General features: G+C 47.6%; 1 protein-coding gene and 1 non-coding gene across 2 annotated transcripts in view; both read right to left on the bottom strand.

Annotated features, from left to right (window-relative positions):
• Nucleotides 1-14,152, bottom strand: part of COL22A1 (collagen type XXII alpha 1 chain) — a 201,486-nt gene that overhangs the window by 34,379 nt on the left and 152,955 nt on the right. Inside the window, exons 44-45 of the mRNA XM_052651665.1 lie at nucleotides 8,924-9,037; nucleotides 8,521-8,574 (exon numbers count right to left, since the gene is read on the bottom strand). Coding sequence (XP_052507625.1) covers nucleotides 8,521-8,574; nucleotides 8,924-9,037 — 168 coding nt within the window. The remainder of the gene's footprint in view (nucleotides 1-8,520; nucleotides 8,575-8,923; nucleotides 9,038-14,152) is intronic.
• LOC128059690 (U6 spliceosomal RNA) lies at nucleotides 7,948-8,054 on the bottom strand. The gene has a single exon (XR_008200618.1). It is a non-coding gene; the product is annotated as a U6 spliceosomal RNA (small nuclear RNA).

Here is a 14,152-nt window from a genome sequence, read left to right as displayed (position 1 = left end):
ACGGCTGCCGCCACTGTGGCATCACCATCACAGCCACGATCCTCCTCATCTCACCAATCCTCACCATCAGCATCACCACCACCACCGACCCTGTCATCTTTCCCCTGGCACTGTCACTATCATCCTTCTCTCCCTCCCCCTCACCCATCACCATGATCAGTGCCCGCGCCACTACCATCCTCATCCTCTCCATCAGCTATGCCATCATCATCTTCACTGCCGCCACCACCTCCATCACTCACTACTAGCACCTCTATCCCCCTCCTCCTGCACATCACCGTCATCTTCATTATCACGGTCACCAAGACACAGCATACAACCTACCAAAAATACAGTGTTACACACTAATCCTGAAAGTACCGTTCAAAGGTTCCGATCTCTCTTAACTGTCACCTACTTAGGCTTACCAGGTTAACAAGTGTATTCCAGTAAAATGTTATTAAACAAAAAACACTGTAGTTCCTTTGAAAGAATGCATTATGCATTAAAACTGTTGGCAATTAATCAGTCTTGGCTGTGGTTCCAGGCCTGTTTTCCCTTACCTTTGCATCTTTGAAAGATCGTGTTCCTTCTTTGCCCTGTTTGTTCATTCAGTCGATGAAGGAGCGGAGGTGGTGGGTGGCAGGCCTGTCTCTGAGGGTCCTTCCAGACTCCCAAATCCTGCAATTCTCTCACTGAAACATCACGCCCAGCCCTCTTCCATCCAGACACTGTACCACACCAACAGTTCGTCGATGACCATAATTACCCAATAACACCGTAGCCTCCTCTCTGGTATATTGGGAGGGTTAGGTGTTCCAGCGTCTGTAAAGTGCCAAATGCTTTTGTGTACAGGGGAAAAAATAGGTTCAGAGGGGAAGAACATTTGTTGCAACATTTTTGCGTGTAATTATGTCTATTCTTTTTTTGACTTCCCTGGTAGCTCAGATAGTAATGAGTTTGTCTACAATGTGGGAGACCTGGGTTCAACCCCTGGGTCAGGAAGATTCCCTGGAGAAGGAAACGGCAACCCACTCCAGTACTCTTGCCTAGAAAAATCCCACGGATGGAGGAGCGTTGGTGCAGGCTACTGTCCATGGGGTCACAAAGAGTCGGGCACGACTGAGCGACCTTACTTCATTTACTTCATGTCTATTCTTTTAAGATCTATAAAGCCAGCACACTGTCCACAGGCCACTTCGTAATCTCACACTGTTTCTCCGACATTAAGGATGACTGCCTTAAAAGTAAATGGTTTCCTCTCAATTCCCAGTCCTCAGTCTGGGCTTAGAGTGGTTCCAACCCTCATCCCACAACAACTAAAATGTCAGCAGCTCAAGGATCTCCGCAGTTGTCCTTGTCTCCTCCACCGCAGCTGGGGATCAAAGCACACACTGCCACCCCCAAGCCTGACTCACTTCCTTCCAAAAAAGAGGGCTGACATTTACAGAGCCCCTGCTCAGCTGGGCACTCTGCCAGAGTCCACACGAGGTCCCATTTCATGCATTTCTTTGTTTATATCCTGAGCTGATGCAAAACAGCATTCAATGTGTCCACATCATCCCATTCAGCCAGGAAAACTACCCAGTGAGGTAGGGGGTTATTATCAGAGCATAAAGATAAGAGTCCTGAGGACCAGAGAGGTTAAGTCATTCACCTGAGGTCACACAGCTGGAAAAATAAATAAATAATAATATTTGTCACCTAATCCAGATCTGTGTCCAAACTGTCTCCTCCTGATCAAGTTAATTTCCTGGTTATTTTTTTAGGTCACGATGCTTTGTCCCGCTGGTCTCATAATGTCAAGAGCACTCGATTTTTAGTCTGGAAGCCTGACTGATTACACTAACCATGTTCTCGGAACCTTTTAATGCACCAAGAATATAGCCATCAAGAAAAAACAGATTAGAAACAAAAAATAAACCAAGCAACAAGCTGCCATCCTGGATTCTGCATTCCAGGAACTTTACTAGTTTACTACTTTGCAAACTTAGCTTTCTGCAGTAGATCTTCACTGAGGATGCAATGAAAGGGCTTCGCTTTTCCTGTTGAAAAGGACAGAAGAAACTCGCACCACAAGCCCTTACATCAGAGCACTGACTTTAGAAAACGTGACACTGTGAGTTCTTTCTCTGTCTCTTGGAAATGGATATCAGCCCTTTTCAAAGGTCAGTAAGCCTTTTGCCAGTTCTAGGACCCAGGAATGGCCTTCCTAGGTGGTGCAGAGGTAAAGAATCTGCCTGCAAGTGCAGGGGACATGGGCTTGATTCCTGGGTTGGGAAGATGCCCTGGAGAAGGAAATGGTAACCCACTTCAGTATTCTCACCTGGGAAGACCCAGGGACAGAGGAGCCTGGTGAGCTATAGTCCATGGGGTCATGGAAGAGTCAGAAACAATTTCGCGACTAAACAACAACAAAAAGGACCCAGGAAAGTATTTCTCGAGGATCTGGGAACATCTCTTTGAAATGTAATCAGCAAGGGAAATAAAGCCCCATCAGCCAGATGCTGTAGGAAACTAGGAGCCTAACTTCTGGGTCCATTTTTCCAAGCTGCAGAACTACCTCCAGGCAAAAAGATGTAAGCAGTTTGTTTTTATTTTGTTTGAAGCTAATTCACTAAAGCAGACCATTAGTCCAATTACCGGGTGAATCCGGCTGAACATGACAAACAGTGCTATGTGGTCCTTTTACGTGAGGACTAATTACTATTCACCTTGAGGACACATACATCATCAGTCATAGCTGCTTGACCATAGAAAAGGTGAGGTTCCTTTGTCTTTACAAGCTCTTGGCAGAATTGCCTGTGGTACCTATAATATTCTGGTTTAATGCTTGTGCAGAAAAATAACTATTTCTGTTCTACCTTCTGGTTTGGGAGAAGATTCTGTTTGGTTTTTAAATATATTTCCCCCATGCCATAATGTACTAAGTACATAATACAACAATTACTTAGAGGTTATATTCATAGCAGAGGCTGCTCTAAGGATGTTAGCTTTTGTGAATCCATCAAGCAGATAAGTCTCTCTAGGATTTTACAAATTTTTGAGAGCATGGCCTAAATTTTCTCAAATTAGTAAGCCTCTGCTATTCTCAGAAATTTTGTCCCTGAAAATTTGTGTGCTGTTTCTCTGCTTAGAAACCTTTCCCCAAGAATGCCTGTCAATGCAAGTAAAATCCTACTTCTTGGGACTTCCCTGGTGGTTCAGTGGTTAAGAATCCACCTTGCAACGCAGGGGAATCAGGTTCGATCCCTGGCCAGGGAACTAAGATCCCACATGCCGAGGGGCAACTAAGTTAGACTGCCACAACTACTGAGCCTGCACACCACAACTCTGAGAGTCTGCATGCCGCAACGAAAGGTCCCACACAACACAGCGAGATCCTAATGCTGCAACTGAGACCTGAATAAATAAATGTTAAAAAAAAAAAAAATCCTACCTCCTCCTCCAGGTAGCCTTCACTGGTGACCTCTGCCCTGTGGCATTCTTTTCCTTAAAATCATTTAACTCTCCTCCTGGCAATCTGTCATAGTTGTTATTAACTCAAAAGAAGGAACGGTAAGGAGGACCATCCATAGTTACATGCATCCAGGACTTCCTACCTATGTGCTGGGCACCATGCCTGGCGCTTTGTAAATGTTTCCTTGTTTAATCCTCTGGGAGATGAACCATGCAGTCCTCCTTTTACAGATGAGGGACCCCAGCTTCAGAAAAGTCCCGGTTCCCCAAGTCTTATGATCAGTCAGTGCAATTCACGCAGCTCATAAGAGGCAGAACCAGGCTGGGGAACCACTGACCACTCACTGCCCCCGATGGCCTTGGCCCCAGTCTGGTTTTGCTTAGAGTCATCACCCTCTAGATCTTTCTTCTCCCACACATCAAGCCCTAGAAGGCATGGCGCATATCCGACCTAACGCTATTCCTCCTGACTCGGAAGGGAGCGGTTTAAGGGCATGCCTGGTGGGACTCTCTCAGGACTGAGGCAGCTGTGGATGAATAGACTTCTGAGGAGAGCATGGACTAAATGGCTCTGGGTTGTCTTCTGGGAAGAATGGGATTCCAGGGCCTTTTCTGGCAGTTCTAATAACAGCAAAAGAGGTTTTATCTCCGCCTCCCGGAATTGTCCAGAACCTCCAATGAGGTCTTCTACTCACCTAGCATCCCCAGTGCCTGCAGTTCCCACCACATGATGTGTGGGCATGTGGACAAAAAGAAAACCATGTTTTTCACGAAGGATAGAATAATCAGCATTTCCAAACTCAAAGGGGCTTTTACATCTGACTCATTAGAAAGTCATGGTCTGATGATAATCTCGCTTCTTCTTCCTCTGCATGGATGGTGATCATAATGGGAGCCACTGTTTTCAGCTTCCTCCCCTTATTCAGTATCTTACGCAGTCTGAAAGCTCCAGAATGAAGCTCTGGAGCTGACGGTGTCATTTACCTCCCCAGACCCAAGATCCAAAGACAGCAGCTGCAAATAAGCAGGAAAAATCTCGGGAAGCCTGAGTCCCCAGATGTTGGATCACAGTCACAAACAGTCAAACCTTCCTGATGAAGCCTGTGGCCAGTGAATTCCTAGAGCCTCTGGTTATAAAAGGACACTAACAATGACCACAAATACTCCACTGTGGGCAGCGTTTTCAATTTACAAATTAATCATGAGGTCCGCAAGTCTGACAGATCCTGTTTGATAAGCCAAGTTCAACAGAAAGGAAATGAAACAGCCCTCTGTTCTGTTTTCTAGAGAGAGGCATGGGTTGAACAAAGAGCACAGAGACAAGCTTGAGTTTGGAGCCAAAAACCAAGGCAAGCCTGTGGGTCCCCAGGCACGATAAACCAGTCAATATTAAAGGAAATCAATGCTGAATATTCATTGGAAAGACCTGTGCTGGTGCTCCAGTATTTTGGTCACCGGATGCAAACAGCTGACTCATTGGAAAAGTCCCTGATCCTGGGAAAGACTGAGGGCAGAAGGAGAAGAGCAGGTTAGAGGATAAGATGGCTGGATGGCATCACTGATGCAATGGACTTGATCTTGGGCAAGCTCCAGGATATGGTGAGGGACAGGAAGGCCTGCCATGCTACAGTCCATGGGGTCACAAAGAGTTGGACATGACTGGGTGACTGAACAAGTGCGATTCATCTTCCCAGCCACAGTTGGTAGGAAAGGGAAAGCTATTAAGAGTCAGTGCCAGAGGCAGTGAATCAATAGATAGAAGCTTTGAGTCTCCTTGGGCGCTTTCCTTGGTGCTGGTGTTGGTGATAGCATTACTGGGTTTAGTCACTAAGTTGTGTCCAACTCTTGGGATCCCGTAGACTGCAGCCCGCCAGACTCCTCCTCTATCCATGGGATATTCCAGACAAGAATACTGGAGTGGGTTGCCATTTCCTTTTCCAGGGGATCTTCCCGACCCAGGAATCAAACCTGCATCTCCTGCTTTGCAGATGGAGTCTTTACAGCTGAGCCAGCAGGGAAGCCCCTCCTGGAGGTGTAACAGCATACTAACTAGTGGGGGTCTGGGACCTGGACTTCAAGGGTTCTCTTTGACCTACTAGTTTTATAGCAGTTTTGTAATACTGGCATTTAATCTCGCTAAACCTTAGTTTTCTAATACGTGAAGTAGAACACTATCTCCGCCTCCAAGGATGATGCTCACCACCATAGGAGATGACATTAGAAAGCAGGTAATCTGGCCTTTGGTCCTTAATACACTAGGTATGATGTCTCCTGCAGCTCCCTGAGATCTCACTGTGTAGGGTGACCCTGAGAACAAGGCCACCACAGACTCCCAAGTAGAGAAACAAAACACCCTGTCTTTCAGAAGCAGCACTGATTTCTGTTCTTTTCCTGGATGGAAGCTTTCTTTGACTTTCTCTGACTCTGAAAAGGAACAAACCCTCCCTTGAAGGGAATTATCAAAGAACAAAGGCAGAGTCATTGTCCCAAGACACCAGCACCTCAGGAGTGGTTGGGCTGATTGAGAAAACAATTCCTCCTTAGTGGAGGGAACGCCTTATCTGTTTAATTGATCTGCTTTCCTTTCTCTGAATAAAGGTTATCACGTGGCAGAGGTAGAACCCAGAAGCTGGCAAGCTGGCAGCAAAGGTCGCATACTGAGGATCAGCTGAAATGACCCACCTGCAGAATCCTTCAAGCAAGGAGTTTAGCCACCACTTACGACCTCAGAAAAGAAGGGGAATCTCAGGAAATGGCACAGAGGATGCTCAGCTGTGCCGGTGTCTCCTAGCCTAACACTTCCCCAGGGCAGAACCTCCAGTTCTGAGACCTGATGTCTTCAGTTCCCAAAGCTGGAGTCTTGGTTTTGTCAAAACCCTATACAACTTCAGAGTCTCTGCCCAACAAACACGAGTTCTCTTAACCTGCCAGCCGGGGCCTGGGACACCTGGCTGTTTTCCATCCTGATGCCCCACAGGCTCCCAGCTGGTGTCACATCTCAGTATTTTTGTTTGCCTCCTTACCTTTCAATAGCAAATATAATGGCCCCAACCCCATCTTTCAGGGCTGTGCCTAGGGTGAGGCAAGGGAGCACTCACCTGGGGCCCCATAAACCTCAGATCGGAGATAAAGAATATGTCAATGACATATTTTTAAAAGTCAAAATTAATGGAAAATGAAGAATTTCATCACCTATCCAGTATAAATCTATATCCCTTCCTACTTGAGAACTTCTGAATATGTCTGTATTTAAGTTAGAAAATCGTACTATATGTTTTAAGTGGTAAATTTTTTAAGTGATTAAAAATATTTTTCTTTTCTACTAAAAAATTTATGCAAAATAATGCAATATGAACAAAATATGAAAATGGAAATAAACACAGGGCTCCGAAGGGGCAGAAATTGCCATGAGACAAGGGGACACGATTGAGCACTGTCTATCAGGAAAACGAGGGTCTTGCGTAGGCTGGGTCTCATCTTGACTTAACATTTTGGTATTTTGTTCCTCATGGATCTACTTCATTCATTTTAAACATTTCACAATACTGCATTAGAGTCTCATTTAGCTTGGTTACACCTTCCGCCCAGGTCCTCACCTCAGTCTTGGCCCAGGCACTGACGGAGGGCTTACAACGCGCCAGGCGCAGGTGGGAGCATCGTTGAGCAGTCGTCAGGGCCAGAAGCCTGGAGGGTCTCTGCCCTCACAGCCCCTTGTTCACCAGGAGGAACGGGAGAGGCCGGGAGGCAAGAAGCCAGCCCAGGGTCGCTGCTGAGACCTGATTCCCACGCCAAGGGTCTTGCTCCTGTGATCTCTCTCCCACTGACGATTGCATGCTGCAATCCCCGTCAGAGGAACCATACCGAGTCCCAGAGAAACACAGTGACATAGTGGCACGCGTGTCCCTGAACGCTGGGGTAGAGCGATGTGCAGAGGTCACAGCAGCACAGAGCTGACAAGGGGGGCAGAGAGAGCCCCCCAGGGCAGCGTGGATGTCCGCTCCCTGCCTACACGCCAGCCTACACACTCTCCCCCGCTTAGCGCTGAATACTGTCATGACTGAGGGCCTGAGAGCCGCAGCCCTGACACCTGCCTGTTCCACAGCTGCGTGCCAGCTCCCCCCTCCCATGCCAGCCTCCGAGCTCCGTGAACCTACAGAGTCATGCTGCCTGTTCCAGACAGGTGTCTCGTCATTCACAGCACAGTGAACGATGCCCACTGCGTTTCTATAGCACTTTCCTAATAACACTCTTTTTTTAACTTACTTTTTATTGAAGGATAATTGCTTTGCAGAATTTCCCTGTTTTCTGTCAAACCTCGACATGAATCAGCCATCGGTATACATATATCCCCTCCCTTTTGAACCTCCCTCCCATCTCCCTTCCCATCCCACCCCTCTAGGTTGATACAGAGCCCCTGTTGGAGTTTCCCGAGCCATTCAGCAAATTCCCATTGGCTATCTATGTTACATATGGTAAAGTAAGTTCCCATGTTACTCTCTCCATACATCTAAAAATACGGAACGCTTCACGACCTTGCGTGTCTTCCTTACGCAGGGGCCACGCTAACCTTCTCTGTATCATTCCGATTTTGGTGTATGTGCTGCCGAAGCAAGCACCCTAATAATCCTTTTATCGAGTGCTAAGTTCTTTTTCTGTATGATATGTTCAACTCTCACTTCTCTCTGCAGTTGTTTTTATTCACATCACTAGTGGTTGGAGAAATTGAGGCCCAGAGAGGTCAAAGATTTTGCCTAAGGTCATACAGCAACAATGACTCAACTTGAATTCAGAGTTATCTGACCCCAAAGTTCACATCACAACCATCACTACACATTCCTATCCAGTAGCTCATCTGTACTTCCAACCACTCGGGTATTTGTAGATGAGCAATCTGAGACTCAACAAGTTCAAGGGCCCATTCCCAAGGTCACTGAGACAGCCGGAGCAAAGGAGAGACCTTGAATGTGGGTTTTCTGATTTTAAAACCATGATCCCGTTACACTGGGCATCACTCTTCCTCAAACTTAGGCTAACCAGTGAGATGAGAACAGATACACATGAGTTTTATGACGGTTCACTGACCTGTGGTCCAGCTATTCCTGGGGGCCCTGGGAGGCCTCTGGGTCCAGCATCTCCCTGCAGCAGGAACAGGGAGAAGAGAAAACAGCAGGAATAAGTGTCTGGGCCCGACATATAGTATCATCAGCAAGATGTCCACTTCCGTATCATTCACTCATTTCCCATGGGATTCCCAGGCCCCTGCCTGCCCCTCAGCGTGTCTGAGCAAAGGCGGATGGTGATAGGGTGTGTGGCTGTGCATTCAAGGGTATAACCCACCCCCAAAGTGGTAAATGGTGCAGGAACCAGTCCCCAAGGTGACCCCAATGATCCTCGCCTCCCAACGCGTACCAGAGAGGCAGTGCTGGCATCCCCAAGATGATTCATTTCGTCCCAATGATAAAAACAAAGTCTCTTTTGTTCCTACCTTTTTCCCTTCTGTGCCTTCTCTCCCTGGCTTTCCTGGGAGACCTTTGTCCCCTTTAAAACCTGGAAGACCAGGGAGGCCTGGGGGGCCTGGGGGACAGGCATTGCACACGTCCTGAGAGAAAGAGTGACACAATAGTACAGTTACTTGTAAAACAAAAGGTGACCCATAGCTCCAGCCCCTCCAGACAGGAGGAAGCCAGCCAATGATGAAAAAGCAAACGGCAGGTGGAGTCATTACCCACACAGCCTATGTCAAACTTCACGTTTCTCTCTCTTTTTCTTAAACTAGGTTTCAGCATTGATATATCTGTATTATTACCGCATGTCTCCCTACTTCCGGCCAATGACTGAAATGTAGCCCAAGATCAAGATGTCGAAAGCGCATGTACCGATGCCTGTGAACATCTAAAAATATTCACAGTACAGATTGAAAGCAAGCATTTAGTACCGAAAGAAACAGCATGCTTTGTCCCTAAAGCCCGAGACAAAACGATGCTGGAGGCTGGATTCTCTGTCTCACAGGTTTACCTAAGCAGTTTCTGAACAAAGAAGCAAAATAAAGAACCTAAGAGGCAACCCTCTCCCTGAGGTCTTGCTCGCTGTAACACACACCACGTATCACCTGGCATTCTTCTCAGTCCAAGTGAAACTCGCTCAGTCGTGTCCGACTCGTTGCAACCCCAAGCACTATACAGTATCTGGAATTCTCCAGGCCAGAATACTGGAGTGGGTAGCCATTCCCTTCTCCAGGGGTTCTTCCCAACCCAGGGATCAAACCCAGGTCTCCTGCATTGCAGGCGGATTCTTTAGCAGCTGAGCCACAAGGGAAGCCCTTCTCAGTCCAAAGTAGGTATTTAATCAAGGCTCTCTGGAATGGAGCTTTGCTCCTCGGCTCTAAGGCAGGTGAGTTCTGTCCCTGGAGTGAATTTAAAGCCCAGGGAACCAGTTCTCGAGCTTGTCTGTGTCATCCCCAAGTCTCACAGTTTGGAGCGCAGTAAACCCCAAATGAAGTTCACTGGCTTGACCACACTCTCGTCCAGCTCCCAGGCCAGCGTCTTGGACTGCTCCTTCCTTGTGCTGTCACTGTGCTCAGTCATGCCCGAGTCTTGTGACCCCATCGACTGCAGACCGTCAGGCTACTCTGTCCATGGAATTTCCCAGGCAAGCATGCTGGAGTGGGTTACCATGTCTCCCTCCAGGGGATCTTCCTGACCCAGGGATCCAGCCCACATCTCCTGCGTCTCTTGCATTGCAGGCGGATTCTTTACCACAGTGCTCGTTCCATGCCTTCACTCTAATCCTGTCTTCTTCCCCAATTCCCTCCTTGTGATCAAGGTTAAATAAAGTAAAACAAGGCTGGCTCTCGGAATAGTGCCAGATCATTTCCAGAGCATTCGGCTGTTGTTATCAATTCACGTACTCAGCCAGTGGCTCCCTCGCTGTTGGGCGCTGCACTCTTCTGCTTCAAGACCACAGGAAACAGGAAACAGCTGTCTTGAAGAGCTCATGGATCCATGGCACCAACTGACACCAGCAAATGTGCTAACTCGGGCCCTTGGGATGCTCCACTGGAGAGATGGGCAAAGACTTGCTCATGTTCACAGCGGGTGATGTCTCAGGTGACCCAGCACTCATCTTGATCTCTAATTCAGGATGGATGGGCTTGCATCGACAAAAAAGCAACTCTGAGCAGTCCACCGTCCTTTTAGATGCTCAGTTCAGTTCAGTTCAGTCGCTCAGTCGTGTCCAACTCTTTGCGACCCCATGAATCGCAGCACGCCAGGCCTCCCTGTCCATCACCAACTCCCAGAGTTCACTCAGACCCACGTCCATCGAGTCTGTGATGCCATCCAGCCATCTCATCCTCTGTCGTCCCCTTCTCCTCCTGCCTCCAATCCCTCCCAGCATCAGAGTCTTTTCCAATGAGTCAACTCTTCGCATGAGGTGGCCAAAGTACTGGAGTTTCAGCTTTAGCATTATTCCTTCCAAAGAAATCCCAGGGCTGATCTCCTTCAGAATGGACTGGTTGGATCTCCTTGCTGCCCAAGGGACTCTCAAGAGTCTTCTTCAACACCACAGTTGAAAAGCATCAATTCTTCGGCGCTCAGCCTTCTTCACAGTCCAACTCTCACATCCATACACGACCACAGGAAAAACCATAGCCTAGACTAGACGGACCTTAGTCGGCAAAGTAATGTCTCTGCTTTTGAATATGCTATCTAGGTTGGTCATAACTTTTCTTCCAAGGAGTGTCTTTTAATTTCATGGCTGCAATCACCATCTGCAGTGATTTTGGAGCCCCCAAAAATAAAGTCTGACACTGTTTCCACTGTTTCCCCATCTATTTCCCATGCTCACACCTACTCAATCTTTGATATTTCTTTAGAGGTGTCCTACTCCAAGAAGCCCTCCTGATTGCTTCACACTGGGGGTATGCTTCTGCCCCTGAGGACCCAGGAATTCCTCCTACAGAAGCACCTCACTATAGAGTGGTCTCTTTATAGCTCCATGCCCTCCCCACCAAGCCAAAAAAAAAAAAAAATGTGTGAGCTCTTCAAGAACAAAAGTAGAGTTGCTTTATCTCTGTATGTCCGATTTATAGCAAATAATCTTCCACAGAGCATGAGCTCCGTGAGGTGCCCAGCCAACCCAATCAACCACCACCAATTGACCTTCACACTCCTAGTGCCATCTCCCTTTAGTGGGTGGTTTCAGAAGCTGGTTGAAATGTTGAGGGGAACGAAATGTTGGGTATGTGAAGAAATGGCAAATGAGGTGAGCTGAAGGGCACTGTCTTCAGTTGCTGCTGTTTGGAAGGGTGGCAGACTAGGGAGAAACTCTTCTATTCCTAGACCGTCTCTACAGTTACTTAAAATAGGATATATCTGTGAAATAGGGCAACCCCAGACACAGGATGCATGGAAGCGGGGCTAGGTTGGTTGCAGAAGGATGTCCAGACACAAAGAAATTTTGGACTTGGAGGGTACAGTCGGATCCACAGCAGAAAGTGATCGCATCTAAGACAAGATCTCACTGTTTTCTCATTTCGTGTCAATTTCTGGCGTGGATAAGTCAGCCTGAGCATGTCTAATTAGTCACACATCCTGTGAGCTTTGTTTCCTGATGGCCAGGGCAGCCCCCAGACTTGCTAGAGAAGGTGCTGGACTTAACATACGGACCTGGTCCTGGAATCCAGTGCGCACAGGGCAAGACCAGCCTCCAACTCACTCTCTCACTAAGGCTCCCTTTGCCCCTGTGCCTGTGGGACCCCAGCCCCTCCTGACCTGGGACACCTCACTCATCTGGACATTAGCCCTGGGACCCAGGCGGACTGCCCCCAAACACGTCTCAGTGGCATATTAATTATTGTGAATTAAAGTTACTTAAGAAATGGTCAGTGTAAGACAGATATTGATACTTCTGTCTTCCTTAAAACAGGAAATAAACTGAAAAACAGGAAATAAACCTGTCACGTGAAAGGGGCTTGGAGGTGGGAGGACACCTTTATCCCCAGAAACAGGGATTTCAGGGCCAAGAAGCCTGTATAAATCTTCAGTTTTAATTTACTACCCTGAACCCAAGCTCTGCTTAAAGTCTTCACTAATTAAGCACCCAAAGCCTATGTTTCTTTGCCCTGTCAATTCTTCACAAATGTCTTATGTCTTTATCTACGAAGTATGAAAGCTGCCTGTTTTGGCCTCTTTTTGGGTCTCATTTCTAGGAGATCTCCATGTACACAAATTAAAACTTATTTTGCGCCTGTTAATGTCTTGTGCCAATGTTTAGTCCCACCACAGGAACTCAAGAGGACCCATAGGTGGAATTTTCTCCGTCCCCATCACCAGCCAGAGTTGTGTGTCCAGCTGGATGGGCTTGCCCAGACCACAGTGAAGCCTCTGCCCACTTGGGGTTCACGGCTACACCTTTCCAAGCCTCAGTCTCCCTATCTGTGAGATGAGAACCTCAGATTCTGGGGAGAAATGCATGGCAAGAACACAGGAGTTTCAGCTGTCAAGTGCATCCCTGTGGTTTCAGCTCTAATTTTCCTCCCTTTTCCCACTGGCAGATCAGAGATGACCCTGATCATCAATTCTGCTCCCTACTCTTCCACTTAACTGAGTCATCTCAGGCAAGCCACTTTAGTTCCTTGGAGTCACTTCCATATCTGTTAACGAGGCTCTTTCTCCTACCTTGGGAGAGAGTGCAAAATTTAATACATATGAAGCACCTAGCATGTTTCAAGCTCCAGTGTGTAAATGCAGACTCCCCTTTGTCTCCATCCCCTTCCTATTTCCTGAGACATTTTCAGCAAACCCTGTGTCATTGTATTTGGTGCAGGACAGCAGAGCAAGCAAGCGCTCAAAACTGCATCACCCTGGAGGGATGCTGCGGCCTCTTGCCAGGCACAGAAATCATCTCCAGATCATCTCATGCAAACTTCTGCTGGATTCCTGAACCTTCAGTGCACGTTCATGCCAAGTGTGCAGCCTGTACCTCACACCTTGAGCTGACAGCCAAGGAACTCACTGCCTGCCTGTTCTGCATCAGGAGGCTGTCAGGAAGCTCGGACACACGCAGAGATGAAGTCACGTAGCAGAGGGGTCGAGAGCATGAGGAACTGGAGCTGGTCACACTGGGAGTGAGTGTTGGCTCTGCCACCATCCAGCTCTGTCACCTTGAACAAGTGTCTGGCCCATCCATACCTGCCTCCTGCTCTGCAAAAGGCAGCAGGTAATGGTACCCAAAGTCCATCTAGTCAAAGCCATGGTTTTTCCAGTAGTCATGTATGGATGTGAGAGTTGGACCATAAAGAAGGCTATGCACCAAAGAATTGATGCTTTCAAACTGTGGTGCTGGAGAAGACTCTTGGGAGCTCCTTGGACAGCAAGGAGATTAAACCAGTCAATCCTAAAGGAAATAAACCCTGCATATTCATTGGAAGGACTGATGCTGAGGCTGAACCTCCAGTACTTTGGCCACCTGATGTGAAGAGCTGACTCACTGGAAAAAACCCTGGTTCTGGCAAAGACTGAAGGCAGGAAGAGAAGGGGATGACAGAGGATGAGATGGTTGGATGGAATCATTGACTCAATGGACATGCGTTTGAGCAAACTCTGGGAGATGGTGAAGGACAGGGAAGCCTGGCGTGCTGCAAGTCCATGGGGTCACAAAGTCAGACACAACTGAGCAACTGAACGACAACAGTAACTGGGTTGTTGGCAGGGAT

The sequence above is a fragment of the Budorcas taxicolor genome, chromosome 14 (assembly GCF_023091745.1).
Source record: "Budorcas taxicolor isolate Tak-1 chromosome 14, Takin1.1, whole genome shotgun sequence".
NCBI lineage: Eukaryota > Metazoa > Chordata > Mammalia > Artiodactyla > Bovidae > Budorcas > Budorcas taxicolor.
Note: the sequence above shows the minus strand (reverse complement) of the source record. Positions and strands in the feature narration are given on the sequence as shown.